This window comes from Condylura cristata, unplaced genomic scaffold, assembly GCF_000260355.1.
Source record: "Condylura cristata isolate star-nosed mole 26May11 unplaced genomic scaffold, ConCri1.0 scaffold00001, whole genome shotgun sequence".
In the NCBI taxonomy this organism is placed as follows: Eukaryota; Metazoa; Chordata; class Mammalia; order Eulipotyphla; family Talpidae; genus Condylura; species Condylura cristata.
The window spans coordinates 29,715,162-29,742,443 of record NW_004567102.1 but is presented as its reverse complement, the minus strand read 5'-3'; the positions used below and the strand labels follow the sequence as shown (position 1 = coordinate 29,742,443).

The 27,282-nt window shown below is 35.2% G+C and overlaps 1 protein-coding gene across 1 annotated transcript; it reads left to right on the top strand.

Moving 5' to 3' along the window:
* Nucleotides 1-27,282, top strand: TMEM30A (transmembrane protein 30A). Its single transcript, XM_004673633.2, is given in 9 exon segments — nucleotides 1-42; nucleotides 44-174; nucleotides 176-527; nucleotides 13,719-13,826; nucleotides 17,498-17,605; nucleotides 20,048-20,135; nucleotides 20,970-21,113; nucleotides 21,748-21,954; nucleotides 24,630-27,282. Coding segments are annotated over 9 exon segments (1,374 nt in total). The 3' UTR covers nucleotides 24,824-27,282.

Genomic DNA, 27,282 nt, shown 5'->3' with positions numbered 1-27,282 from the left:
ATGATCAGGGTGCACCCCCTTTATCCCTCCCCCTTCTTTCTTCCCCCCCCTTTCCCCGCCCCTGGTCCCTCAGTCTTTTCCCTCCTTCCGCTCTCTCTCCCTCCGGCATCCACAGCCGACTCCTGCTTCCGGTCAGCGATCGTTTGCGTAAGGGTGTCCCGCCTCTTCCGCCTTTACAGTGGAGGTGGCGGCGGCGGCAGCGGCGGCGCCTGCGCATCTCCGGCCAGGGTCAGCAGGCGGGTCCCTTGGGCGGTCCACCTGCGCGACGCGGAGCCGTGCCCTGGGGGTCAATGGCGATGAACTATAACGCGAAGGATGAAGTGGATGGTGGGCCCCCGTTGCCTCCGGGGGGCACTACTAAGAACCGGAGACCGGATAACACGGCCTTCAAACAGCAACGGCTGCCGGCTTGGCAACCCATTCTTACGGCTGGCACGGTGCTACCTACCTTCTTCATTGTCGGCCTCATCTTCATCCCCATTGGCATTGGCATCTTCGTCACTTCCAACAACATCCGCGAGATCGAGGTGAGGGGAGGGAGCGGCAGGGGGAGTTGACTCTGCTTGGGAGCGGGGTCCTCCTCGCCTGCCCCTTTCCATCTTCAGCTTCCTGGAGGTTGACAGGCGGGCCCCGCCCCCCCGCCCCCCAAACCTTTCCGCTTTTCCTTTTCCGTGGGTTTCTTAAACTTGCAGTTTCGTCAGAAGTTCTCTCGCTCACACGTTAGAGAATGAATATTCAGCCAGAAGGTGGATTTGATAAAGAACATCCCTTTAAAGGGCCGTTTGTGTGGTACCATGGAGGGTTTTTGCCTCCAACAGAGGTTAAAAATAGGTTTGGAAAAAGTTTACATTTAGATATATTTCCGGGAGAATTGACATGATCAGCGTGTACTTACCTGTGTAAGGGTTGTTCTAGGGCCTTAGAGTAATCCAAGAGATTAACACCTTGGCCATTGTTGGAAAGAGATCCCAGAGTCAGAGGTGTTGATTTTATTTTAAAAGGTCACATTCATATTTATAACCGAATTGTGTATAGTACCTTTAATTTTGAGCTAGTAGATGCTTTTTGTTGTAGACCATGTTATAGGTAAAAGGTAACCTGAAACTTCAGTTCTGGTTTGCTTTTGCGCTGCATTTTTTTAGTAACTGTCTCATATCCTCCCTAGATTTTTCTTTTAAACTGAAAAATTGTCAGTTACACTAGGGAGTAAGTATTGTTTTGCCTACTGAACATTTGATTGCTTTAAGAGAAACATAGGGAAGCATCTTAATTTCTAATTTATGTTAAAGCAGCAATCATATTATTTTTTATTTATGGTAGTAAAGATCGTTGATACTAGAATGCAAGTGTTTTGTATAGATTCCTGTATTAAACACATGCTCATTCTCCACTCTCCACCTCCTTCCCCTATATTTGAGCATATTTTTGTCTGTTAGGCAGGAACTGATCTAGTTACTTGATTTCTTCCATTATATTGCATGTCATTTCCCTCCCCTGTAATATTATTAAATACTTCTAAATTTATGCATGTGATCTAATGGAAATTTTAGAGTAATTTTACTTCAACTACTTGAATAGCCTATTTTCTAGTTTAACTTACGTTGTCTCTACAAGCAAATTATGTTTTAAATTGTACATTGCTTATTTCTACAATAATAAGATCAACAATAACACTTCTAGCATAGAGTTAAAATCTTTTATCTAAAGTTTATTTTCAGTTAAATAGCTAGAGACTGACATAGTATATTTTTCAGCATGTACTTTGTTTTATCGTTTTTTAATTCCCTGTTATAGTTCTGGAGATGTTCTAATCACACTAGGTCACCCATAGCAGAATGTGAGCTAAGTACTTAATTCTAGGATTTGGGCTGAGGCTTAGATTCCTGCTCAGCCACTAACTAGTTCAGTTTTTTTGAAAATATAATCTTCTGAGCTCAAGTTCCTCACTTGTGAAGTAGGTAAATTCGCTTGTCTTGTAATGTGATAATAACCATAGGGTTCCTGGCACTAAGTTTGTATAATAAGTTGCAGTTATTATGATGCTTCCTATTCAAGAGATGAGAAATGGAGTTAGGAATATATACATTTGATAAATAAGCTCAAGAGTAATGTTGCAAAATTGAGACAGAAATCTAGATGTCTTGATTCCCACCTTCAAGCTTTCACACTACACTAGGATCCTTAGTAAAAGAAAGTGTTTTAACATTAGAGATTTGATTATCTTATGTAAACTTCTGAGATTACAAAGAGGAAATAGAGATTATTAGGAATTTTATATTAGGATACCGACTGAATTGTCAGAACTGAGTTTCTGTTCATATTTGCTGTACTGTGAAAAATTTTTAAAATTTTTGGCATCTGAAATAAAATAGTTTTCTTTACACTAAATTGTTGTTGAAATGGAAGTTTCTTAAGTAGTCCTCACGTATAGAAATTTGATTTCGAATTGCCTGAAATGATCCTTGTTCCATGGTCTTATTGAAAGGACAGTGAAATTATTATAGCACAGGCATGGGTGGGAAAGTCCCAGCTCTGTAGTTCCCTAATTTTTGATTCTAGATGTATTTTTGAGTTTCGGTATTTTACTTGTTGAGCCAAAAGATTCATATTAGATGGCCCCTAAAATGCTGTTCAACTCTAAAATTCTATGACTTCCAATTGCAGTGTCATTGAAATGAAAATTAGGAATGATTAGGAATTTTGTACAAACACTGACTTGTAGCTTGCAAATAGTGTCAGTTCAAACAAATTAGTGTTAACTAGATGCAGAATTGGTTCTAAGTTGGGTCTGGAGATCTTAGAAAATACTTAGGAAACTTTCCCAAAGCACACTTGCTTGCTTCCTCAGTTTGTTTTCCATCTACCATTTATTTGTTAGCTACTTTTAGGTGGACATATGCCAAGGGTTATTAAAAGTAAACAGATAACTCAAAATTCTTGCCAATATCCATTTCCATACTATAGTCTTTAGTTTATTTTCTTAATTTTGAAAATTCTAAGAACCTCCATTACTATAATAAATCAAATTATGAGGGTAAAGGAGAAGTCAATCAGCATGCTTTTTAATAAGACTTTTTAATAAGACTTTAATAAGATCAGAAATTCAGACTTTAAAAAAAAGATTTATTTATTTATGCCCACAAGAGCTGGGGTACAGACCAGAGGCTGGGTGGGGGAGGGTGAGTGGACTCACCAGAGACAGTGGGGAATAGAACAGGCAGATCTGCTGAAATACATTGCTGAGCAGGTCTGCCTCACCTTGTAGATTAGCTCCTTCGCTGGCAGAGGATGGAGCTGTGTTTAGCTTTATAGCACTGTCTAAGCCCTGCGCCACCAGAAATTCACACTTTTAAATATAATAATCATTGGATCTTTATCCTTCTCCTAGGAGAGTTATACTAAAAAATAACTTTATGTTTTTATATTTAGTGCTTATATTTGGCGTTAAATTTGCCTTCCTTGCCAGTAGGCTTATCTGTTTTATTTAATTGGCTTTTAGATTTTTTCCCAAAATCTAATAAAATGAAGTTATAAGAAAACTATAGTTACTAATGTTATTCTTAAGCTAAAAACTTTTAAATATTTAGTTTCACTTTTACCAGTAAAGTTTAGTATCTTCACTTAGTATTAGGAACAAGAAATGAATATTTCCTTTAATTTGGCAATTGTAGGAGGCAGACACAACTTTCTACCACAAATGTAATGTTCTAAACTAGAGCTGTTTTTGGTGAGACTAAGATATTAATTTAATAAAGCTAATTTGAAAAATATGGTAAGGTATACTTTTTGCTAAGTGTGATGATAAATAGCTTTAAATTAATAGAGTTGGATAGGACATCATTAAGTAAATAAGCAGAGTAACTTAAGAAACTTTACTTCCAATTAATATTGCCAAAGTCTTCAAGATACATTTTCACTCAATTTTAGTGGATTAGTATCTGCCTTTCCTCTCAGTGTTTGATAGAGAAAGCCCATCTCTCTCCTTCACAATATTTCATTTGCTATCCTCCAACATTTAGTCTTAGTTTATTTTTTGTTGCTCTAGTTTCTTTCTTTCTTTTTTTAAGATTTAATTATTTGTGCATACAGAAACTGGGGTACAGGCCAGAGGTGCAGAAGATTCACCAGAGACAGAGTGGAGAGCAGAACAGGCAGACTGGCTGAAATACACTGCTGAAGGGAGCCGTGGGTGAGACAGGGGAGGTTTGCCAGCCATATGGGTCAGCTCCTTGGCCAGGGATTGAACTTGTGCTTCAGTGGTGGTGGAGAGATTCATAGTACTGCACTTTCACCCGTTGAGCCACTAGGGAAGGCCCCAATGTTCCTCTAGTTTCTGCCAAATATCTCTGGATATATGAATTTTCAGCAGTTGTTTTTACTCCTCGGTAACTTGGATTCAAAAATTTTTTTTAAAGTATTAAATTTATTTTGTGCCTTTAGTATTCTTTGTTAGACAGCAGCTATAAATCTAGGAAGAGTAAGTTGTTTCATAGAAACGGTTTTTAAAGATTATGCACTTTATGTTAAGAAGTTAAAGTATTTTAATGCTCAAATTAAGGCCCTCCTTGGTGATGCAAGGGATTAAAGCACAATGCTATGAAGCTGCCCTCAGCCACTGAAATGCAAGTTCAATTCCCAATGGGAGTTGACCCACATGGCATGGCAGACCTCTTCTCCTCACTGACCTGCTGCTCCCCTCAGCAGTGTACTTCACACTATCTGCCTGTTCTGCTCCCCACTCTGTCTCTGGTGAATTCTCCCCCACCTGTACCTCTGGTCTGTATCCCAGTTCTTGGATACATACATACATAAATATTTTTTAAAAGAATTTTAAAAGTACTCAAATTAATTTCTTCCTTTAGAAGCTAACCTTTGGAAATTCAGAGGTTTGTGGTCTTAGTGTTTTAATTAGTTTCTCAAATAATTTTAGTATTTAGAACAAGGAATGACAGTGTAAGTATGTCCAGACTTTTTGTTTGTTTTATAAAGTTCACGCTTTAGAGATGAACATTTGCAACATTGATTTGATAAGCAGGAATGCTAACTTATGAACCCAATTATGCAAAATGTCACTCTACCCCACCATTCTTTTTGTTAGTAGAGAAGTAATACCAGGGAATTTGTACATGGTTCCTAGTACTATATTTTGAATTTTACCAATAGAAATTTGTGCAACCTTATTTTTTTTTCTTGTTACGTAAGAACCTACATAATACCCTTGACCTTGCCTCTTGGTTTGCAAAACCTAAAATATTTACTTTATGACCCTTTTCAGAGAAGAATTTCCGGCTCTTGACTTAGAGTTGAACAGAAATATGCCGGCCGATTTAGCATTTGTTACCAAAATAGATGTATTCAATTTATACATTCTAATCTTCAACAATTTTTAAGGTATAGGTATAATTATCCCTAATAATTATTTGTGTTCTACCTTCTTTGTATAGAACTTGTAGATACTAAATACCTTAGTTAGGTTTACCATTAATCTTGGCTCTGGTGACATTCTTTATTGTCTCATTCAGATAAAATTCAAGCAACTTAACAAAAGTTGCTTTTGAAACTTTTGCTTTGGTTACCTTTTAGAGCTTTCTAGAATAGTACTTAAGATAATTCTTTGGTGTGGAATGATCAGCTCAAAGGAGTACTTAAGATGCCTTTAAAAAAAACTTCATCTGTTAAATACTTAAAATGCTTTCCTTATTACTCAGCATTTTTTTTTTTTTTTGAGTGACCTGTGTAGATCTAGTATTGATTTCCTTTAAGACAGATTTACATTCAAAACTGGAAGTTTTCCAGTCCTCCTTACACAGTGTAAAAATTGCATGTCCTTCAAATTCCTCCTTTCCCACTGCATTAAATTCAGTCTGTTTCTTGGGAATAGGATTTAGGATTTATTTTTAGAAATACTAAGAAACGCCAGTTTGATTTAGGAGAACAATTGCAGTGATAGCAAAACAAAGTCAATATGATAATATTAAAACTAATCTACTCTTCTATATCTGTTTTATTCTGCCCCTGGTTCTTTGTGTTTTGTATTTAAGCTTACTGTAGTCTACCTGTGTTTTGTATTCTTTTGACATTTAATAAGCATTAAATTTTAAAAATAAGGTATGTAGTTTTCTTCCTCCTGGTAGCCTCTTTCTTCCTAAGATAAATTATAAACTATTATCTTTGGTATAAACTCCCTCCCACCTTTATTAAGGTATAATTGATAAATAAAAGTAGTTTATATTTAAGGTATACAATGTGACAGTTTGTGATGTATGTGTATGGTGTGAAATGATTGCTGCAATCAGATGTATTAATGTGCCCAACATCTCTTTCTCGCTATATAAAATTTTGGTATTTGTTGAAAACATGAAAGATCTACTCCTGTATCAGAAGAGATACGGGTTGGTGAAGGTATGGAGAAAAGGGAACCATTATGGAATGTAAATTGCTAGAGATGTTATAGAAGACAGTATAAAGGGTCTTCAAAAAATTAAAAAATGGAATTATCATATGATGTTAACATTTCTGCTGGGTATATGTCCAGAAGAGAGTGCAACTGAAGGGCATCCTAGGACTCTCAAACGTGTGTGTGCTCTAAAGCGCTCCAGCCATTTCGTACACAAAGGTAAAGATAGTGTGAATGATTTTTACTAGAATTAGTGTGCACAGAGAGAGTAAAAGATATTTTCCCCATTAAAACACTCAAAATTAACCATCCCCTTATGGGTAAATGTCCAGCTAAACAGGGTTAGACTGAAGTGGGGCTACCTGAAAGCTTGCCACACCTTCTGGCGGGGAACAACAGGAAAGGAGTTTTGAAGCAGGCACCAGAACGCTGGGACCAAAGGAGATACCACATCCAGGTAGCAGCTGCCACATAACAGCTGCCGCCCAACTTGTCTTTCATACACATGTCTCCTCTAGTGTCTTTACATATCTCTTTTCCACATGTCACTTTTCATGTTTCTTTCTCAGAAGTACCAAGGTGCAAGTCAGATAACAAGAACAGCTGTTTTTTTTTTTTATTTTATTTTCCTCACTTACGTAGCTTTACCTGGCTGCTCAGTTCTGTTACAGGGCAGAGAGAAAGGAACACCCCTGTGCCCCCAAATCTGCCTGTTCTAAATAGGTTCTGCCATCTGCCACATCAAGACAAGACATAGAGCTTTAATGGAAAGGAATATTGTATACAATGAATTACAATATAGAAAAGACAAAGAATATAACTTCTAAATCAAACACCTGAAGTTACCCAGCCCCTCATGGGTAAAAGTCCACCGAAAAGGGATTGGTCCAAAGCAAGGCCTGAAAGCCTGCCATAAGTCGAAAGCACCTTCTGGCCTGGACCCATAGAAAAGGGTCAGACATGACCGGACAAGTCTGGGAAGAAATGAGCAAAATCAAAGTCAAGATAAATGCTGCCATAGTGAACCTCCCCCTGGGTCTCTCACCCACATCGCTTTCAGCCAGTGTTGGACCAGAAGCAAGCAAAGTTTCTTCACATGTGTCTGCTCCATGTGGCTCCCTCAAGTCACCTTCTGGCTCTTCAACCTGCTTCCTTTTTCAGATTCCTTCTCTTCTGTGCTCAGTTCCACTCTCTTTCTGGGTGGAGCAGGGAACCTGGAACTTCCCCTTTTCCAGGGGAATCACCCTATTACAGTTCCACCCTTAATTAATTGGTGGTGGGGAAAATGGTACCTCCCCATTTTATGTCTCTAATATATGTTCATAATCTTTGTTTCTATATTCAACAGATTTCATTACAATTTGGATGTTAGGTTAGGCTACACTTGGATTTTAACTGATAAATGTTTTCTTAGTAAAAATTCACAGGCTGAGTAAAACTTATTAAGAGTTTTAATTAGCTTTATTTATATATACTAGGTATAGTGGGCAATCAGAAAAAACTGTGCAGAAGGGATCTCTTCCTCAACCTCTCCCCAACCCCACCCTCCAAAAAAGCAGGGCTTTTAAGGAGTCTGGAATTTTTCTGGGGGAAATGAGACATACACATAAAAGGAAAGCTAATCAGCATTGTTTGGTGAGTGGCATAGACAGAATATGCCTTAGTTCATTCAAAGGGAAACAAAATCACATCTGTCTCTAATAACTTTGGAAAGCTTTGTGAAGGAAGTAGACTTTGAGCTGGAACTTGAAGGATAAGTAGTACTTCCAAAGGGGAGTCAACAAAGGAGATGAATATGAGCAAGATCTAGTGGCAAGAAATCAAAAGGTTTATAGAAAACATAGGAGTAAGGGGAAATAAGCCAGTGCCAGGTTTAGATAGATTTGGGTATTTGATAAAGACTACTAAACCAAGGAAGTGTTGTAATGTGATTGACATAGTATGTATCAGGATTAGGTTCTTCAGTGAGTTTATTTTCATTCTCATGTAAAATCCCTTCCATACACAGTACATGGTTAATATGCAGGCTCTCTTTTCCTGAGTCCTCACTCTATCTAGTTTACTGCCCTGCCATTCTTAAGGGCTGACTGATGGTCATAGTTGAGAATGAAGTCTAGAGTTAGAATTGTCACATTCTTTTCCAGGCAACAGAATGGAAGAAGGGATAAAAACAAAGGGATTGTTTATCTTTTAGAGAAGATCTTGGAAGCTGCCAAATACCACCTTCTTTGTTCTGATTGCAGGGTGCTCCTCTAGTTGACTTTCAGACTACTAAAGATGCTAGTGCAGAAAATGGAGTGGGGTGTTTGTTAGCATTCTCTATAGTGCAGTGTTGCATAAAGGAAGATTTATCTGATAGTGGTGTGTTATATTGGCTGGATGGGAGTTATTGGGTTGTCAAAAAAGTTATGGCACATTTTTACATAGAAAATAGAAAAAAAACACCATGACTTTTCTGACAACTCTGAATCATCTAGATTCAGGAGGTTAGTCATTTAAACACTGAATATTGTTTTCATTTTAATGTGAATTTTATTAATTGAGTTGAACTTTATTTCATAGTGAAAGGCATTAATTGGTATTTTCTATGTTGAAGGCAAATCAGGCATATGTTTAAAAAACAAGTAATAGACTGTTGAATATAATTCATCTTATTAAGTCTCTTTTCCCATCTTTGTTTAGTGTGTGTTCTAATTTTTCTTAAAAAATGAAAACATCATGTTGATTCTAATTAATAATAAAATATTAATGACTAACATTTTTGCTAAGAACTTTGTCACTTAGACATACAGTGACACATACAGCCTACTTTCTGAGACTAAAGAAATGATTTAGATATTAAATCTAGATTTTTAAAAAAGTATAATGTGCTATTCTCCCTTTTAAAAAACTGGTGCAAAGTCTTAAAGTTTGATCTATAGTAGGAAGTAATGAGAGTGAAATTCAAGGGTACTAAATAGATTGAAAAGGAAGAATTGGGGACAGATGCCAAAAACTGATCTTAGTATTTTGAGCTTGGGTACTGGAACAATGATGATACCCATATATAGTTATCAATCTAAAGTCCACAGCTGGGTGTAAGGGTAAGAGAATCACTAAATTGTCAGTATGAATTTTTTTGAAGTCAGGTTCTTAGTGAAACATAACCAAAATGTTTAATAAACTTACATATCTTATTTTTCAAAATGTCACCATGTATATTTGAATTAGAGATGGTAAGTGTTTCAAGAGGGAAGGAAGAAACTCATATATATCTAGGAATATAAAAATGGGACTGGGGGTGGAGAAAAGACCAGAGATGGCTTAGAGAGGGTGGTATCACAGTAGATGGTATATAATCTGAGACAGTCTGAAGGTTGTTGTGAGGAGGGTAGCACTGGAGACAAAGGTTAAGAGCCACTAATATTTGAATTACTAGTTTTATGACTATGAAAATAGTGTTTATCTAATGAAGATCATGTGTTTCCTGAAAGTAATCTCTATAGAATTTGCTTTATTCATTTATTTGTTATTTTAGTCAACTCTGTCATATAGATTGGAAGATATTTAGCAGAGCTCTTCATCAGTCCTGTCTAGGCAGTTTTTATAACTTGACACCATAATACGACTTTTTTCTTAGTAAAACTTTTGAGGGGTAAGCTTAGTCTTCATGTTGGAATTTAATTTTTTGTTCATGGAAGTTAAATGCCATATGTAAAATCTTTGTTAAGAAAGTTTGTATTAACAGTTTTATATTTCAAACTCTTAGTTAAGATGATCCTCGAATGGAAGTTGTTTTTAATTTTAATTTTAGGTGAAAAATCTGAGGGTATGGAAGAACACCTTAAACATCAGCATACTAATGAGTGATACCGATTTTATTTTAAAATGTTTTTTACATTAACCACCATATTTCTTAGTTATGCTTTGGTGCAGCTTATTGAAGATTCTAGGAAGTGGCAGTGTAGTCTAGTGAGACAGCAGCTTTGGAGCTAGACAGATATAATTCTGTCATTTAAATGACAAATTAAATTCTGTCCCCCCAAAATATACATTGTAATCCTAACCTTGTGGTTCCTGTGAATGTGACTTTATTTAGAAAGATTTATACAAATGTAATCACGATAAAGTCATTAAGATCTGCCCTGTTTGGTCTAACTGATGACTTTAAGAGACAGACTTGCACTGAGGAAAGATGATATGAAGACTGAGAAAGGGAGAATTATGTAACAGCCCCAGCCGAGATGGAGTAATGCAGCTGCAGGAAAGGACACCACAGATTACTGGTCACTGCTAAACCTCTGGTTGTTCTTCCAAGGCTCTATCTAGGCTGTTGCCATCTGGCCTTTTGAATATCCCTTCTCCTCACTCAAAATGAATGTATGACCTTGGGGTCTCTGATTTCTCTTTGGGGTTATTCTTAACCTGTTTTGAAGAACAGTACACTTTTGCACTTGAATAACTCCTGTTCAGTTCTGTAAGATCTAAGAATTTCTCTGCTGTGACTGATTTAGATCTATGGTTCGTATCATACTGATGTCTTTATCAAGTATATGTTCAGCTACACACTCAATATATATTTTTTGGAACAAGTTTTCTCATTAATTTGCAATATAAGACTTGAGAATTTTCCATGTCTTTTAAGTTTTGATCACATTTCCTTAACAATTCCTTCCAGTTATTTCTCTCTTCTTGCATTTTACTATTAGTCAAGTGGAACCAAGCCACTTCTTCAACACTTTCAGACACCTTAACTGAATACCTGATTTCTTCCCTCAACAATTTCTGTCTTCCCAAAATATTAGAACACAATTGAACCAAATACTGTATTACTTTGTAACAAAGGTTATCTTTTTTCCATTGTCCAATAAACATATTCCTCTTTTCCATGAGACTTCACTGCCATGGCCTATACTATCCATGTTTCTACAACATGAATATGTATATATTCTCTAAGAAAAGGGGAACTTTCTAACTTGTCTCTTCTTTTTCTGGATTTTCATTAGAGTCACCCTTAATGCTCATGTTCTAGCAGTCCTTTGAAATCTCCAGTTGGTACCCATTACCTAGTTCCAAAGTCACTTCTACAATCTTTTTTAAAGTATATGTCACAATGGTACCTCATTTTATGGTACCAAAATCTATGTTCAGACTGCTATGAAAATATATACAGTGGGCCCTCCCTGGTGGCGCAGCAGGTTGAAGCACAGCACTGAGAAGCTAAAAAAAAAAAATTTTCGCATGAGTTCGATCTCCGCCTGCCCTGGAGGTGACCACATGGCGAGGCAGACCTCTCCTGACCTGCCCACTGCTCCGCTCAGCAATGTACTTGGATGATCTGCCTGTCCTGCTCCTCTCTGCCCCTGCACCTCTGGCCTGTACCCCAGTTCTATATGTATAAATAAATAAATCTTTTTTAAAAAAAAAAGAAAATACATAACAGTGGGTGGTTTAAACAATTGCTCAGTTTTGGAACCTCCTAAATTCAAGATCAAGGTGCTGGTAGATTCAGTTCCTGATGAGAACCCTCTTCTTGGCTTGCAGATGATCTGCTTCTTAGTCCTTACATGATAGAGAAAGAGCTCTGGTTTCTCTTTTTTTTCCTAAAGACGGTAACCTCATCATGGGATACTTACCTTCAAGACCTCATTTAAACTTAATCATCTTCCAGTGGCTCTACTTCTAAAATACCATCATGTAGGGAGTCAGAACTCCCATGGGGCTGGGGGTGTGTGTACATTCAGCCCATAATTTACAGATGTCAAGTTAGTATATGAAAACAGGTATATGAAATTCACTGTAGAGTTGTAAGTAAAAACAACAGTGACATACCACTACATACCTATTAGAATGATGAAAATCCAAAACACTGACACTAAATGCTGGGGAGGATGTGAAGCAATAGGCACTTGCCTTTCATTGTTGGTAGGCATGCAAAGTGGAACAACCACTTTGGAAGACAGTTTGGCAATTTCTTACAAAACTAAATGTATTCTTACCATACAATTCAGCACATCTACTCCTTGGATTCTATCCAAATAGGCTGAAAACTTATGCCCACACAAAAAGCTGTACATGTGTTTTTACCAGTTTTTTTCATAATTCTCAGACCTTGGGAAAAGCCAGGATGCCTTTTATGCTGTTCTTATGATTAACTTCATTGTAAGTGATACGTTACCAGTCACATGAAGAGACATGTAAGGGGAAGGTCTAGGAGAATCTATTTTTCTAGGAGATGCTATTTTTTTGTGGAATCAGGAGACATTATTCTCCATGCACTTGGATGGGTTAACCAGCCAGGAAGTGCCCCTGTGCTTTGGTCTCCAGAGTTTCTTTGGGGATTTAATGGTAGACTACACATTGGCTATGGGATTCAACTAGTTTTCCAACCTTCCTTTCTGTAGAGGTTAGAAGTTACTAATCAAATGTGGTCTGATGAGCAGCCATCTCCATTTTCAGCCAGTTCCTTAGCATAAATTCTGATGTGGATCAAGTGTCTTGTCAAAAGCAAAAATACTACTGTAATTTTGGAAATTCTAAGGGTTTTAGAAGCTCCCTGCCAAGAACACTGAACAAAGACAAAACATATTCTTCATTCTACAACACTAGAATTTTAAAAATACTTAACACTTCAGAACCTACTTTTTTTTTTAAGATTTATTTATTTATCATACAGAACTGGGGTACCGGCCAGAGGTGTGGAGGATGAGAGGATTCACCAGAGACAGAGTGAGGAGCAGAACAGACATATGGACTGAAATATACTGCTGAGGGGAGCAACGGGCGGCCAGGAGAGGTCTGCAAGGCCATGTGGGTCACCTCCCTGGCCGGGGGTTGAGCTCATGCTGCAGTGGTTGCAATAGCTTCATAGTGCTGTGCTATAACCCGCTGTGCCACCAAGGAGGGCCCGAGGGACCTACTTTTTTACTTGAGAATGTATTATAGAAAATTGAGTCAACTGAAAAGTATTTAAGATTGGGAAATTTAAAAGCAGTAACTACTCATTTCTGTATTAATTGATACTTTAATCAGTTAGACTTTATAGCTACTTAAATATTTACATAGATAGTTTGAGTTCTTTATTTATGATGTTATCCACAAGTACATTTCTTTTGGGAAAAAGGAGAGAGGAACTGCCTTGGAAAGATGAGTCAGTAGAATATCAACCTATTCTAGTTTTACTACCTTACACTGTAAAATAGATGACCTTAAAAACAATTTTCCAGACTGCAGATTCATTCACTGCAGTATATGTTGGGCTCATTTTTCTTTTTCATAGCTATTTTTTTTCAGTGTATATTTACTTTCTCTAAGGCAAATTTTCTATATTTTTCCCTTGCAGATTGATTATACCGGAACAGATCCTTCCAGTCCCTGCTATAAATGTTTGTCTCTGAATGCAACACCCTGCATTTGTACCATTAACTTCACATTGGAACAGTCATTTGAGGTCTGTATTCCCAACTATTTTTAGAAAGCCATGCTTTTATGTGTTCAGTTATATTTTGCTGTTTGGTAATTAAATACATGCATTTAAATAGTTTGGTATTTTGTGAAAATAATTAAAATGTATTTTACTTTTTCACTGTAAAACTTGTAACTATAGTTAATTTTTTATCAAACTTATATCTACATATATTTGATTTTTAAAAATGGTTGTTCAAATTGTTTTATCTATTTTGTATGTTGAAACATGTACTTTAAATTATAACAACCAATTCTATCATTTTATTTTTCTTTTTTTTTCTATCAGATATGAAACATAACAATATATAAAATACTAAGTGAAATCTTATTGATCTTTTATATTGTAATAAGTAGTTAGAACTCTGTGTATGTGTTTATGTGTCTTTTGCATTCACTTTCTTGCTGTTCTTGATAACTGAGCAGATGTTAAAAGACATAAAGGTTGAGTGTGGGCATTTCAAAATCCCATTTTATGCCCTTAACAGTCAGCTTGAGTTTTTTTTTTATATTCCTTAGGGTACAAACCTACTTTGATAGATACCAACTTTTTACATTTTTCTACACTCTAGACTTCTTAAAGGTAGTGGTTGATTTTTGAAGGGTATGTTACAATAGATTTGATGGTTGCCATCTAGTGGTTGTAGATACTTTTGCAACTAAATAAAGGATAATAACCTTGCCTTTGAAAAAATATGAAACGAATTGAGGTGGAGATGGCATTTTAACTGTCTTACTTTATTTCAGCAGACATAGTATATAGATTTAAAGCATTAAAAATTCCATTCTTCAATGTGATGAACAAATTGTAAAATTGCATTAAATTCTGCTTTTTTGAGAAGTGTTAAAGAAATTAAAGAGACCTTGAATGATTTAGAAGCTCCTTTAGTTTCCCCTTCCATTCAGAAACACGTATTTCAAAACTTCATTTCTGCAAACGTGATTGCCCTCAGATTTAACTCTTGTGAGCTCCGTATTACTTTACAAACCCAAGTTTTAAATTGAACTAAAGTCCTTAAACTAAAGTTTTTTTTTTTTTTAAAGATTTATTTATTTATTGATACAGAACTGGGGTACAGGTCAGAGATGTGGAGGGTGAGAGGATTCACCAGAGACAGAGCGGGGAGCAGAACAGGCAGATTGACGCAGTACACCGCTGAGGGGAGCAGCGGGCGGGTCAGGAGAGGTCTGCCACGCCATGTGGTCACCTCCGGGGCAGGTGGGGATCGAACTCATGCGAAAGTGGCTTTAGCCTCTCAGTGCTGTGCTTTAACCCGCTGTGCCACCAGGGAGGGCCTCAGTTCATTGAATGATCTCTTTCACCAGTTATTTCCAAGTTGATATCACTGTGTATATTGAAATGCTTTTTGTGATTATTATAAAAATGATTCATTATTGTAGCTGCTTTGCTAACTACTAAATTCATTACTAATACTACATAGTATCCTGTTGAGAAATTATTTAAATTTTTTTTAAAGATTTATTTATTTATTTATGCATACAGAACTGCTGGAGTACAGGCCAGAGGTACAGGGGGGCGAGAGGATTCACCAGAGACAGAGTGGGGAGCAGATGGACTGAAATACACTGCTGAGGGGAGCAGTGGGCAGATCAGGAGAGGTCTGCCAGGCCATGTGGGTCTCCTCCCTGACTGGGAATCAAACTCTAGCTGCAGTGGCTGTGGATAACTGCACAGTATGTGCTTTAAAACATTGCACTGGCAGGGAGAGCCCCTATTGAAAAATTTATGAACCACTTTAAGTTCAGTTTTTACTTGAGCAGAAGATGAAAGTTTGGCCGTTATCATTTTGAAAAAGTGAGGCTAATTGGGAAAAGAACAGTCTGAACTAGAGAAAAAAATTTTATTTTTTAGTTTTAAGATTTAAATTTATATTTTACATTATTTTTACATCATTTTGTGCATTTTTTCATCTCAGTTGTAATCCCCATCGGCTTCCCATCACCAAATCACCCATGTGCCATCACCATAGTCCAGTGCATTTCCCTCCCCCCACCCCTCCCCCATAAAATGTCTCTGGTATATAGCTGTTCACTATTATTATTATTTTCTTGGCTAGTCCATTATACTCCTGCCATGAGTGAAACCATCTGGTATTTTTCCTTTTCTTTCTGGCTTATTTCACTAAGCATAATCTTCTCCAGCTCCATCTATGTTGCTGCAAAGGCATGTGTTTATTTATTTATTTATTTTTGGTTGCTGAGTAATATTCCATTGTGTATATGTACCATATCTTTTTAATCCAGTCATCTACTTTTGGGCATTTGGGCTGTTTCCATATCTTTCCAATTGCAAATAAGGCAGCAGTAAACAAGCAGTAGGTATCTTTTTGTTTGAATCAATGTTTTTGTGTATTTTGGTTAGATACATAGGAGTGGTATTGCTGGGTCGTAGGGAAGCTCCATGTTTAGCAGTTTGAGGAACCTCCAAACAGTTTTCTATAGTGGTTGTACTAGTTTGCATTCCCACCAGCAGTGCAGGAGAGTTCCTTTTTCTCCACATCCTCACCAACATTTGTTGTTGCTAGTTGTTTGAAGATGTGCCATTCTCACTTGGATGAGGTGGTATCTCATCGTGGTTTTAATTTGCATCTCCCTTATTACAAGTGATAATGAACATTTTTTCAAATGCTTGTTGGCCATCTGCATTTCCTCTTTGGAGAAGTGTCTTTTTAGCTCTTCTGCCCATTTTTGAGGGGGTTGTTTATTTTTGTTACGTTTTATCAGTTCTTTGTATATCTTTGTGATCAATCCTTTATCATCACTCGTTTTGTGTGAGAGAATTTTTTCCCAATCAGTGTGATGTCTGTTTGTTTTGTAATGTTTCTTTTGCTATACAGAAGCTCTTTAACTTGATGTAGTCCCATCTATTTATCCTTGCCTTCACTATCGTTGCATTGGGTGCTTTATCTTTAAAGATTCACTGAAGTGTATGTCATGTAGTGTTTGGCCCATCTTTGCTTCCAGGTATTTTATGGTTTCTCTGAACTAGAGACAATTTTAACTTGAAACTATTACTATTGATCACAGTAGGCTAACAGAATACTTGAGGTTTTTTTTTATTTGTTTGTTTTTTAAATAAATGAAGAAGTATATCTTTGAAGTCTTTTAGGAATATTCTCAAAAATTTGCTCATGGATTTTTGTAACATTATTTTACCTTATTTATAATTTGTACCATTTTAGATTGTTAAGTACTGGTAGTATTTACCCAACCACTTGTATTAAGTCATCACAAATTCTAATCTTAAAGCCAAAATAATGTAATTTTTTTAAGTTTTTTTTTTTTTTAGATTTTATTTATTAATGTATACAGAACTGGGGGACAGGCCAGAGGTGCAGGGGCTATGAGAGAATTCACCAGAGACAGAGTGGGAAGCAGAATAGGCAGATCGATGAAGTCCACTGCTGAGGAGAGGAGCAGGCAGGTCAGAAGAAGTCTGCCATGCCAAATGGGTCAGCTCTGGGGCCAGGGATGGAACTCACAGTGAGGTGGCCACAGTCAGGTTCATAGTGCTGCACTCCAGCCTGTTACACCACGAAGGGATGGGCCCCAAGTAATACAGTTTTTGTGTGTGTATGAAACAGGATTATACTGAATAATTTTATATGAAAATTTTTTCCCTTTCTGTTTTTTTAGGGCAATGTGTTCATGTATTATGGACTGTCTAATTTTTATCAAAACCATCGTCGATATGTGAAATCTCGAGATGATAGTCAACTAAATGGAGATACAAGTGCTTTACTTGTAAGTAAAATGGTAGAATATGAAAATACAGTATCCATGAAATAAGAGCATGTAATTTTCCAGTTATGAATGTTAAATGTTAGGACAAAATGAAACCACTCACTGTTTGTTTGGTTAATTACAGTTTTATTTCCTGGAAGTTCTATGAAGTAATGATTTTTTTTTTTGCCAGAGGACACATTTCTACCTGTTTACAGTAATGTCATTGGAATTTTGTTTTATTTGTGGAATTGTATTGAATCTAGTATTTTGGAACATAATTTTTCTGTTGGGGTTCATTATGGAATTAGGTAAGAACATGCAGATAAGCTGCTTTTTTGTGTTTTAAAATGGAGCATGCTTACTCTCCATTTTTTAATTTGTTTGAAACCTGAGTAGTAAAATCCAGTTGGTAGGTTACTGAAAAGCTATCTGGATAACTTTTTTAAAATACAGATGCCTCTTGAGTCTAATTTGTCACTGTCTACAGGAGTGAAATGCTGGAGTATCTTTTTTAACAAGCATCCTTTCTGATTGCTCAGATGGATTTGACAATCTGTGTACTAGATACCTGTATACTACTGTTGCTCAATTTTCCATAGTAGCAGTTGGTGCCTAAGTGCATTGTTTATGTTGTCAGCGGGACACACCTTTAGAGTCCCAGAACAACTTAGGATCTCCTAGAAATAGTGAATCTCTTTGGATGCAATTTAGGACAATATTGTGACCAGCATTGTTCTCATAACATATAGCTGCTTAGATTATCCTTATTGATTTTATTGCTAGTTCCTGATGTTTGGGATATTAAGAAATAACAAGCCTATTTAAAAGTTCTGGTTAGACTGTAATATTTGCGAGCCATGTGGAATTTACTTTTATGACTCCATATTTTAAAACTTAAATTCAGAGAAGGTGCTAGTCTGTGAGTTCCTAGATTGTGATTATGTTTGTGTATATTCAGAGCGTAAGAAGAGGTAGCTGATTTACAGTCCTTTTATTTGGATACAGGTTTTCTTCACCAAAGGCAAAAAAGTGAAATTCATTAATTTTTACAAACTAAACAAATCTTCTAGACTAGACCAAGGATTTTTTTGTTTTGTTTTTTTTTGGGTTTTTTTTGGTAAAGGGCCAAATAGTAAAATAACTTTGGTTTTCCAGGTCATATGATATCTCTCACAGCTACTTACCTCTGTCATTGTAGAATGAAAGCCGATACTATATAGATATACTTAAATGAAAATGTGTGGTCATGTTCCAATAAAACTTTATTTACCAAAACAGATGATAGTCTGGATTTGGCCTGCAAGCTATCATTTGTTGATCCCTGCATTTGACCATTGTGGTTTTAAAGCCAGGTAGCTTTCAAAAATCTTAAACATTTTGGAATGAGCAGATTAAACTTCAGTTTATTTAACATTGTAAGAACAGATGTTGAATTATTATTTATTACACCAGACTATATCTTATACTCTATTTAATGTACTTTTGATGTAGATATCTGTGTCATGTATGGTACACTGGACTCATGCTGACTGACTCAGTCCACCCATTTAGCCATTTATATTTAATTTAGACTGTGGTTTTTATTTTTTTCCTTGAAGATCCTTTCAACTCAAAACCTGCTTCTTTAGTTCCCTTAGATGTAAAATGATTTCTTTACATATTTACTTTATTTTCCTGTTCCTAGTTACAGTCACTTTTCACTTTGCTTGACAAACTATCTCGCCACATCATCCAATTTTGCCCTTCTTTCCAGGCCATTTTCTTCACAGCAGCTATAGTCATCTGTAAAAAAAAAATATATAAATAACCATTTTCCTGCTTAAAATCTTTCAATAATTTACTTAGACTTGTGAGCATTTTTATTCTCTGTACTTGGATGTATAATGTAAAAATTGGTATATGCTAGAAATTTCTTTATTCCCTTCAGTCTTTCCTCATTCCTTCAACATGGTATTTAACCCAAAGTTGTAAAATCTGAGATGATATTGTTGAACATATTCTTTTCATAAGTGAGGTGCAGATAAATCCAGGAACTTACCCAAAGTCACATAGTACATTGCTTGAATTACAGCCTCCACTCTACTTCTAGTTTAGGATTCCTTTTATTACATAACTACTGGACTGACAATAGAATGTTTCTGAATTTTTCTTGGGCAGAAAATTTCTTTGTGCTTACTCTTTCTGTGTTGATAAAAAATTAAAAAGACATCATTTTGATATGTGCCTATGTGACAGAATACATGCTAGGAAAGGTTACATTAAAAAGGTAATATAATTAAGTACTATATTTTGAATATTTAAATGTAGCTTTATTTATAATCTATTCACATTAAGAGTAATTTTATGTGCACTGCAAATAAGAAGCATGCAAGGAATGAATTTTTAATCAGTAACAGGGGCAAGCTTATTGTTTTCCCAGAGGCCTGACTGATAATTTCTCTTTTTTCTTCTAAACTTCAGAATCCCAGCAAGGAATGTGAGCCTTATCGAAAAAATGAAGACAAACCAATTGCTCCTTGTGGAGCTATTGCCAACAGCATGTTTAATGGTATTGTATAAACATAAATATACATATTGGGGGAAATTATTACAGATTTGATTGTCTAGCAAATATAAATAAAATTGAAAAATTCAACAACTTATTAATGTATAAGTATCAGGTATTATAATGTATAAGTATCAGTATTATAATGACTTTCTTTTGAGGCTTCATATTTTAAAAATGGATTTCTGTCTCTGAGGGGAAAGAAACAGACATTTTGCTAACCTTCCTAATTCATTTTTGATAAATAAATGCCTTTCCTACTAACTTTGAATATTTATGCCATTTTAAAGGAATTGTATTTGATCATTTAGAGCAGCATTGTGATAAAAATTTAATGTGAGCCATGAATATAATTTTAATATCTCTAGTAGTCACATTAAAAACAACAAAAAGTGAAATTGATTCTAAGAACATTTTTTAATTTAAATGTATGCTCAGATTTAATTTTAGCACATGTAACAGTATATATTTAATGACCTGTTTTATATTGTTTTTCATATTAAATCTGGTATATATAGTACAAACACAAACACACACACTTCCAAGACATATTTATTTAGGCCAGTCATAATTTTTAAGGGCTTTATATCTACGTGTGTCTAGTCACTACAATATTGGACAGCACAGGTTGAAAAATAGATAATCCAGAAGCTATGTGGTAATACATTATTGAAAGGACAGGACTACCTTAAAAATTATTTTATTTAATCTTAAAAAACATCTGCATATTTGGGGAGCGAATAGCAGGCCCTTATATATAAAAGATATTCATATATGGAATAAAGCAAGTACTATGTACTTTCAATAGGTGTTTAGCAATATCTTTCTTTTATTTAGATACATTAGAATTATATTTGGTTAGCAATGAATCTGAACCTGTGCCAATTCCGTTGAAAAAGAGAGGTATTGCTTGGTGGACAGATAAAAATGTAAAATTCCGAAATCCTCCTGGATCAGAAAACCTGGAGGAACGATTCAAAGGTAAATTATAATATTGCTTTAAAAATTGATATAACTTAGGAATTGTACTTGAGTTACCTTTAAATTTTCTACTTTAAAATCTTAAGTTTTTGCTTTTTAAAAAAGTTTTTTAATGTCAAGGTAGGTAAAATATGTAGTACATGCTGAAATTCTAAAGGAAATGCACTTTATATTTTTATCTTTTAATCTTTAATTTCTTTTATATTTTTTATAAGCATTTCAGTCATAATCTTTTAAAACGAGGCAGTTTTTTTAAGCAGTCCCCAATTATTTTTCATAATTTTAAATCAAACTTCATTATTACTTCTGTGTTCCTTTATTCATAATGTAATATTTTGTGTCATTATATCTTTGTATGAAATCATCTGCCTTTAGTATATGCTTAACAAGTTACTTGTAATTTTACCTTACTTGAAATGTCAGTCAGATTTTTGTTATTATTTGTTAAGTTGTTAGGTGAAGAATTAATTTCTCTAGGTTTTAAAACTTATATGAGTGTATTTATTTTTATCTTTGAAAATACGAAATATTCAGATTATATGTTGCATATGCTTGTCTTAATAGAGTGTAAACTTACAGTGGAACTTAAATAGAATTGAATATATTCTCTTCCCCACCCCTTTTTTCCCTCAAGGTACAACACAGCCTGTAAACTGGATTAAACCAGTGTACCTACTGGATTCTGACCCAGATAATAATGGGTTCATAAATGAGGATTTTATTGTTTGGATGCGTACTGCAGCATTACCTACTTTTCGTAAGTTATATCGTCTTATAGAGCAGAAAAGTAATTTACACCCAACATTACCAGCTGGACGATACTATTTGAACATCACATACAGTATCCTTTTTTTGGTACATGCATATTTGTAGAATTTGAATGCAGTATAATCCAACCTTTGTGTTTTAGTTTTGATCTGTGTTTTTTGAGTGTATATATGTCAGAAAGGTATTTTAATTTATATCTTCCATAAATGTCTTAAATTTTTATACTTTGTACTAAGGTTTCAAACATATTATTTGGTAAGATTACTTAAAATGTAGGTGCTTGATTTATTAATAAAGTAAATATTTTTGCAAAGAAGATTGTAACTTAATACAAAGGCCAGTGAGTATCCTAATACTAAGTAAGTGGTGATACTGGGCTGTTTCAACATAAATTTTTTTTTTTTTTTTTTTAAGATTTATTTATTTGTACATACAGAAGTGGGGTACACAGGCCAGAGGCTCAGGGGCGGTGAGAGGCCTCACCAGAGACAGAGCGGGGAACAGAACAGGCAGATCGAGGAAGTACACTGCTGAGGGGAGCAGCGGGCGGGTCAGGAGAGGTCTGCCACACCATGTGGTCACCTCCGGGGCAGGCGGGAATTGAACTCATGCGGAAGCGGCTTTAGATTCTCAGTGCTGTGCTTTAACCCGCTGCGCCACCAGGGAGGGCCTCAACATAAATATTTTTAAATATTAAAAATAAGCAGGTGTGTTAGTTCATATTATCATAATTGTTTATAATTATTGTTGTCTTTATAGTAACAAAACATTTCTGTCATTACCTATATTTTTCCACATTATTTGTTTACTCTTTTGTGCTGATACATACCACTTTCATCCTGTATATATGTCAGCATTATATTAAGTACTTTTCCTGCATTACTTTATTCCATTCAAGCATTACCAGGTAGGTATAATCTCTGTGTAACAGACATAAGAGTACAGGAAGATAAAGCATTTAAGTAACTTACTGAGCTTTCTAAATACAGGTTATAAATAGAAAATGAAGGGTTCATAATCAGGCTGTTAACTCTTAAAGCTGTTGTTAAATTATCATCAGCCACCATCAACTGTATGTATAGGTACTCGTTCAAGTAGGCAGACCATCATCCCGATCTGGATGCAGTCCAACAATCCAACAAAGTTCTTACATCTTTTAATCTAACCCTCTGTTTATTTATGTCATAGATGAAAAGTTTCTCAGATATTAGCATTTTAAATGCTGATGTTTTTTGCATTTTTAATTTTTTTCAAGGACCAGTTTATTAGGAAAGGAGAAAAAAAAGAGGCACCTACATTGTCACAGGTGGACATGGACAGTATTTGGAGGAGAGCTACCTATTTAGTTTTAGTTGTAAAGTGAGTTAGTAAATAGTTAAATTAATAGATCTAAATTTTTGGATCCTTGGTTTCTTGGATTTGTACTTTATTTATTTTATAGAAAAACTGGGATATCAGCCAGATTTAGTGGGGGTGAGAGTATTCACCAGAGACAGAGTAGGGAGCAGATCAGGTAGATTTACTGGAGAATATACTGCTAAGGGGAGCAGTGGGCGAACAGGAGAGGTCTGCTACATTATATGTTGGTTAGTTCCCTGACTGGGGGTCAAGCTCAGGGCTTAACCTCTAAGTCCTTGAATTTGTACCTTATTATGTAATGTCAGAGAAAGGAAATATTGCAGATTGACCAGATGGCTATTTGAGCTTGTAAAGCATCAAAGGCTGATTGTCAAATTGGGGTAAAGTGGGAACTAGACACTAGAATTAAAGCAGAAACACTAAAATTAAGGCAGAAACCTGTTTCTTAGGGTTGGATACAGAGAGACAGTAGCATGGGTGATTTCACACTATGTCTCAGAGTGTTAGACTAGAGCTCTTATAAACTTTCCTGCATTCCTGCTCTTATAAGCAACTCATATTTGAGTTGCTTTAAGAAATGAGTAGAGCTGAGTCTACCGTTTGGAATCAATGTCCATCTGTAGGAAAGGACAGGTGCAGAAAGTAGATAAAGGATGGTTTCCAAAACTTGGTCAAAAGGTGCTTTTGAAAAGGTTGTAAGCCTCTCCCATAGACTTAGTTCTGTCATATCTTCCTAACTCTTGACAAAATCAAAGAACTGGCCCATGTAGAGAGCTCATCCTAGTTAGTGGTATCCCATTTCTTAAGTCTCTTTAAAATTCACCCCTTACTTCTGCTCAGTTTTAGCTATCACCTCTGTGTATTTCACCTTGAGTTTTATCATTGCTCCAAAACAGCAAGTTAAAACTTTAGCATCATACTTTTTCACCATGTGCTTGGAACCCCGTCATATTCTCTGCTGTAAAGTACACTCTTACTGCATTTGTTCTTTGAGCCCCCTAAGACATCTACTCCCTTCATCCATTTTCTTCTAGTCTTTCAATCTCTTTTTCCTTTATAGATTTCACTGCTAAACATAGGAAATATTTTCTCAAATTAAGTTTCTTGTGACCTTCTGCCTGTCCTGTGGAATTAGAGTAGAAATACCTAGGAGATGAGACAGCCTTCAGATTTCATTATTTTTGCTTACAAACTTTACTACTAACTTTTAACTTGCTTAATTTGTCCTTAAAGATAATAATTATGTAGTTATTTTGCAATCGAGATATTTAAGTTAGGTGCCTGTGTATCAGCATTATACCAAGTGAACTTTAAGCAATTAAATGTCAACTTTTTGTATTTTAAAAATCAATAACAAGAGATGGAAAAGTCTTCCTATACATTCTTCAGATTACCCTGTACATTCATTTGATGGAAGAAAACGGATGATCTTGAGCACTATTTCATGGATGGGAGGAAAAAATCCATTCTTGGGAATTGCTTACATCGCCATTGGATCCATTTCCTTCCTTCTGGGAGTTGTGCTGCTAGTAATTAATCATAAATACAGAAACAGTAGTAATACTGCTGACATTACCATTTAATTTTATATTCTCAAAAAATTTACTGCATGTGCATCAAGGCCAGTCCTATTCAACGTAGCTTTTTGAATGGCGATGTCTGGTTAGTATGTCATTTTGAAGTTGGCACATAATTTTTTTAAAAAGACAGTTGTGTTCGTTGCTTCTTCCTTATGGATGACTTACGAAAATATATGACGGGTATAAAAAAATTAGCTCTATTGATCATATCAACACTGTAACTGCTGAAATGGCATTCTGATGTTTGCTTTTATATTGGGACAGGCCATGTTGATTCAGAGTCTCTTTCATGTGAAATGCATCCACTGCTGTAAATGTTTATGCTGTGTTGATAATATTATATTGACATATGATGCTGTATATGTGTGCCTAATTGTGTGATGAAAGATCTTACAAGATGTATAATGACTTACTAGCCTTTCAGGATTCAAAGTTATGAAAAGATGAAGAAAGACCAAATCTAAATAAAACACTTCATCATTTTCATGTGTCGTGTATAAAGGCTTAAAGTACTATCTATGTTGAAGGGGTTCATGTATTCTATTTATTCAGTACAGTTTTTTGTCACACAGCTTTTTATTTCAAAGGTCATGTTTACCTTGTCTAGCATAGGAATTTATGGTCATGTCTGAAGAAGTCAGATCTCAAGTAGGAGGATTTAAAATTTCTCTTTCTATTTGTTAATCTCAACTCACTTGATATGTTTCGACATGTAGGCATTTCCCTGGAAATTTATACTTTCTAAGGGATGAACATGTGTAGGTGAGATGGGAAAACTTTTTGGCAGACCTTGATCTTCTACCTAACTGTAAACATAATGTAAATGTTCAAAGGAGATTGCTTTTATTCTTGTAGTATTTAACATACAGAAAGTTTCTTCAGCATTGGAAATACCTCAAGCTGTTTTTATCTTGAAGGTAAGTTGTTTTTTTACTTAAATACTAATATATAACAGAAATTTTGGAAAACATTAACCTTTTCCTCTATTTTATTCAGTTTTTGCATACAGATCAAATATGAGTATGTGTATGCATTCTCTTTAGTTAAGGCATCAATTATTGGTTGTGATTATTGGTTTTCCTAAGACATATCTTTAAAAGTTCTTTAAATTTCCAAATTAAACTCTGGAGATTTTAGAATATGTACATGATTAATTACAGTATATGTAGTTGAAGTTATTTTCTATTAACTGGGATTATTTTAATATTTCTTATTGAACAAGTGCTGTAAATTGTTTGCCCTGGAACTTGAATGTGAACTTATTTTCACATGCATGAAAATGTATGTCTTAATGAGAAGTGGCTTAATTTCATTGAACTTGATTTTTTTTTTTAAAGAAACTAAACTCATGTTTGTATAGAAGAATTCCTGTTTCATTTGTAATGGTTTCAAATTTCAGTTTTATTTTAAGTCAAAAGATCTGGGTAATATATTAGTATTGATTAAATGCTTTTTTTTTTAATGTAATGGTTGATGGTAGAAATGTGCCATGCTTCTTAAATTTTGTATAACAAGAAGTTCAGTTAAAAGAACTTGTAATTTCTAATACCTTTTAATTGGTAGACTACATTACTAGCATGAGGTACTTTACTGAATAATTATCCTGAGTTTTTTAAGTGCATAATGTATTATTCTTTGTCTAAAATACCCCATATATTGTTAGTTCTTCAGAATTTTGTTATTTATTCTGCTAATTGACCCTTTGGTATGTGGCAGTTTATTTTCCAGGATATATCTCTGTGGGAAAGGGATTTTTGTCAGTCTCCCCAGACTGAGTTTGTGATGGTCAGGGGACTGCCATCCTTTATCTTATTTTCAAATTTGGCAGCTAACCAGTGCTGCTAAAGCCCTTCCAAGACTTTTTCACCTTTGGTGAGGATAGAATCTTGAAATAATCTGGAGTTTGGTTTATTTTACACGCACATTGATGGCCTGAGTTCCTTTCTACTTCCTACCATTTGAGCTCTAATGTATTTCTGTTACGTAAAAGGTATATGGGATATTCACATCACAGGTATATGGGATATTCACATTACCTCTGTGAAGCCTGAGGAGAAGGGAAGACATTTCTTTCTTTCTTACAGGTTTCACTTATGTTCATCTTCTAGCAACACTGATGTCATAGTCAGCTTTCAAAGAATCATATTGCATTGTAAAGACAACTATGTTAAGTAGGAGGCACTGAAAAATGCAATAACTTACAGAAAGCATTTTGATACATGAATCTTCCCAATTGGAGGAATTAATTATTCAATAAGCTAATACATTTCATTGAAATCTTAAGGCAATTTAAAGATAAATTGGTAAAAATAACTATACTTCCAAAAGAGAATTTTCAACCAAGAAGAGAAAGTCAAGTGAATATTACTTGTTTATTGGTCAATAAGTTATTTGTAACTTTGATTACATTAAAAATTATGTTAATATGCTCTGGATAATAAAAATGAACAAAATTAACTTTG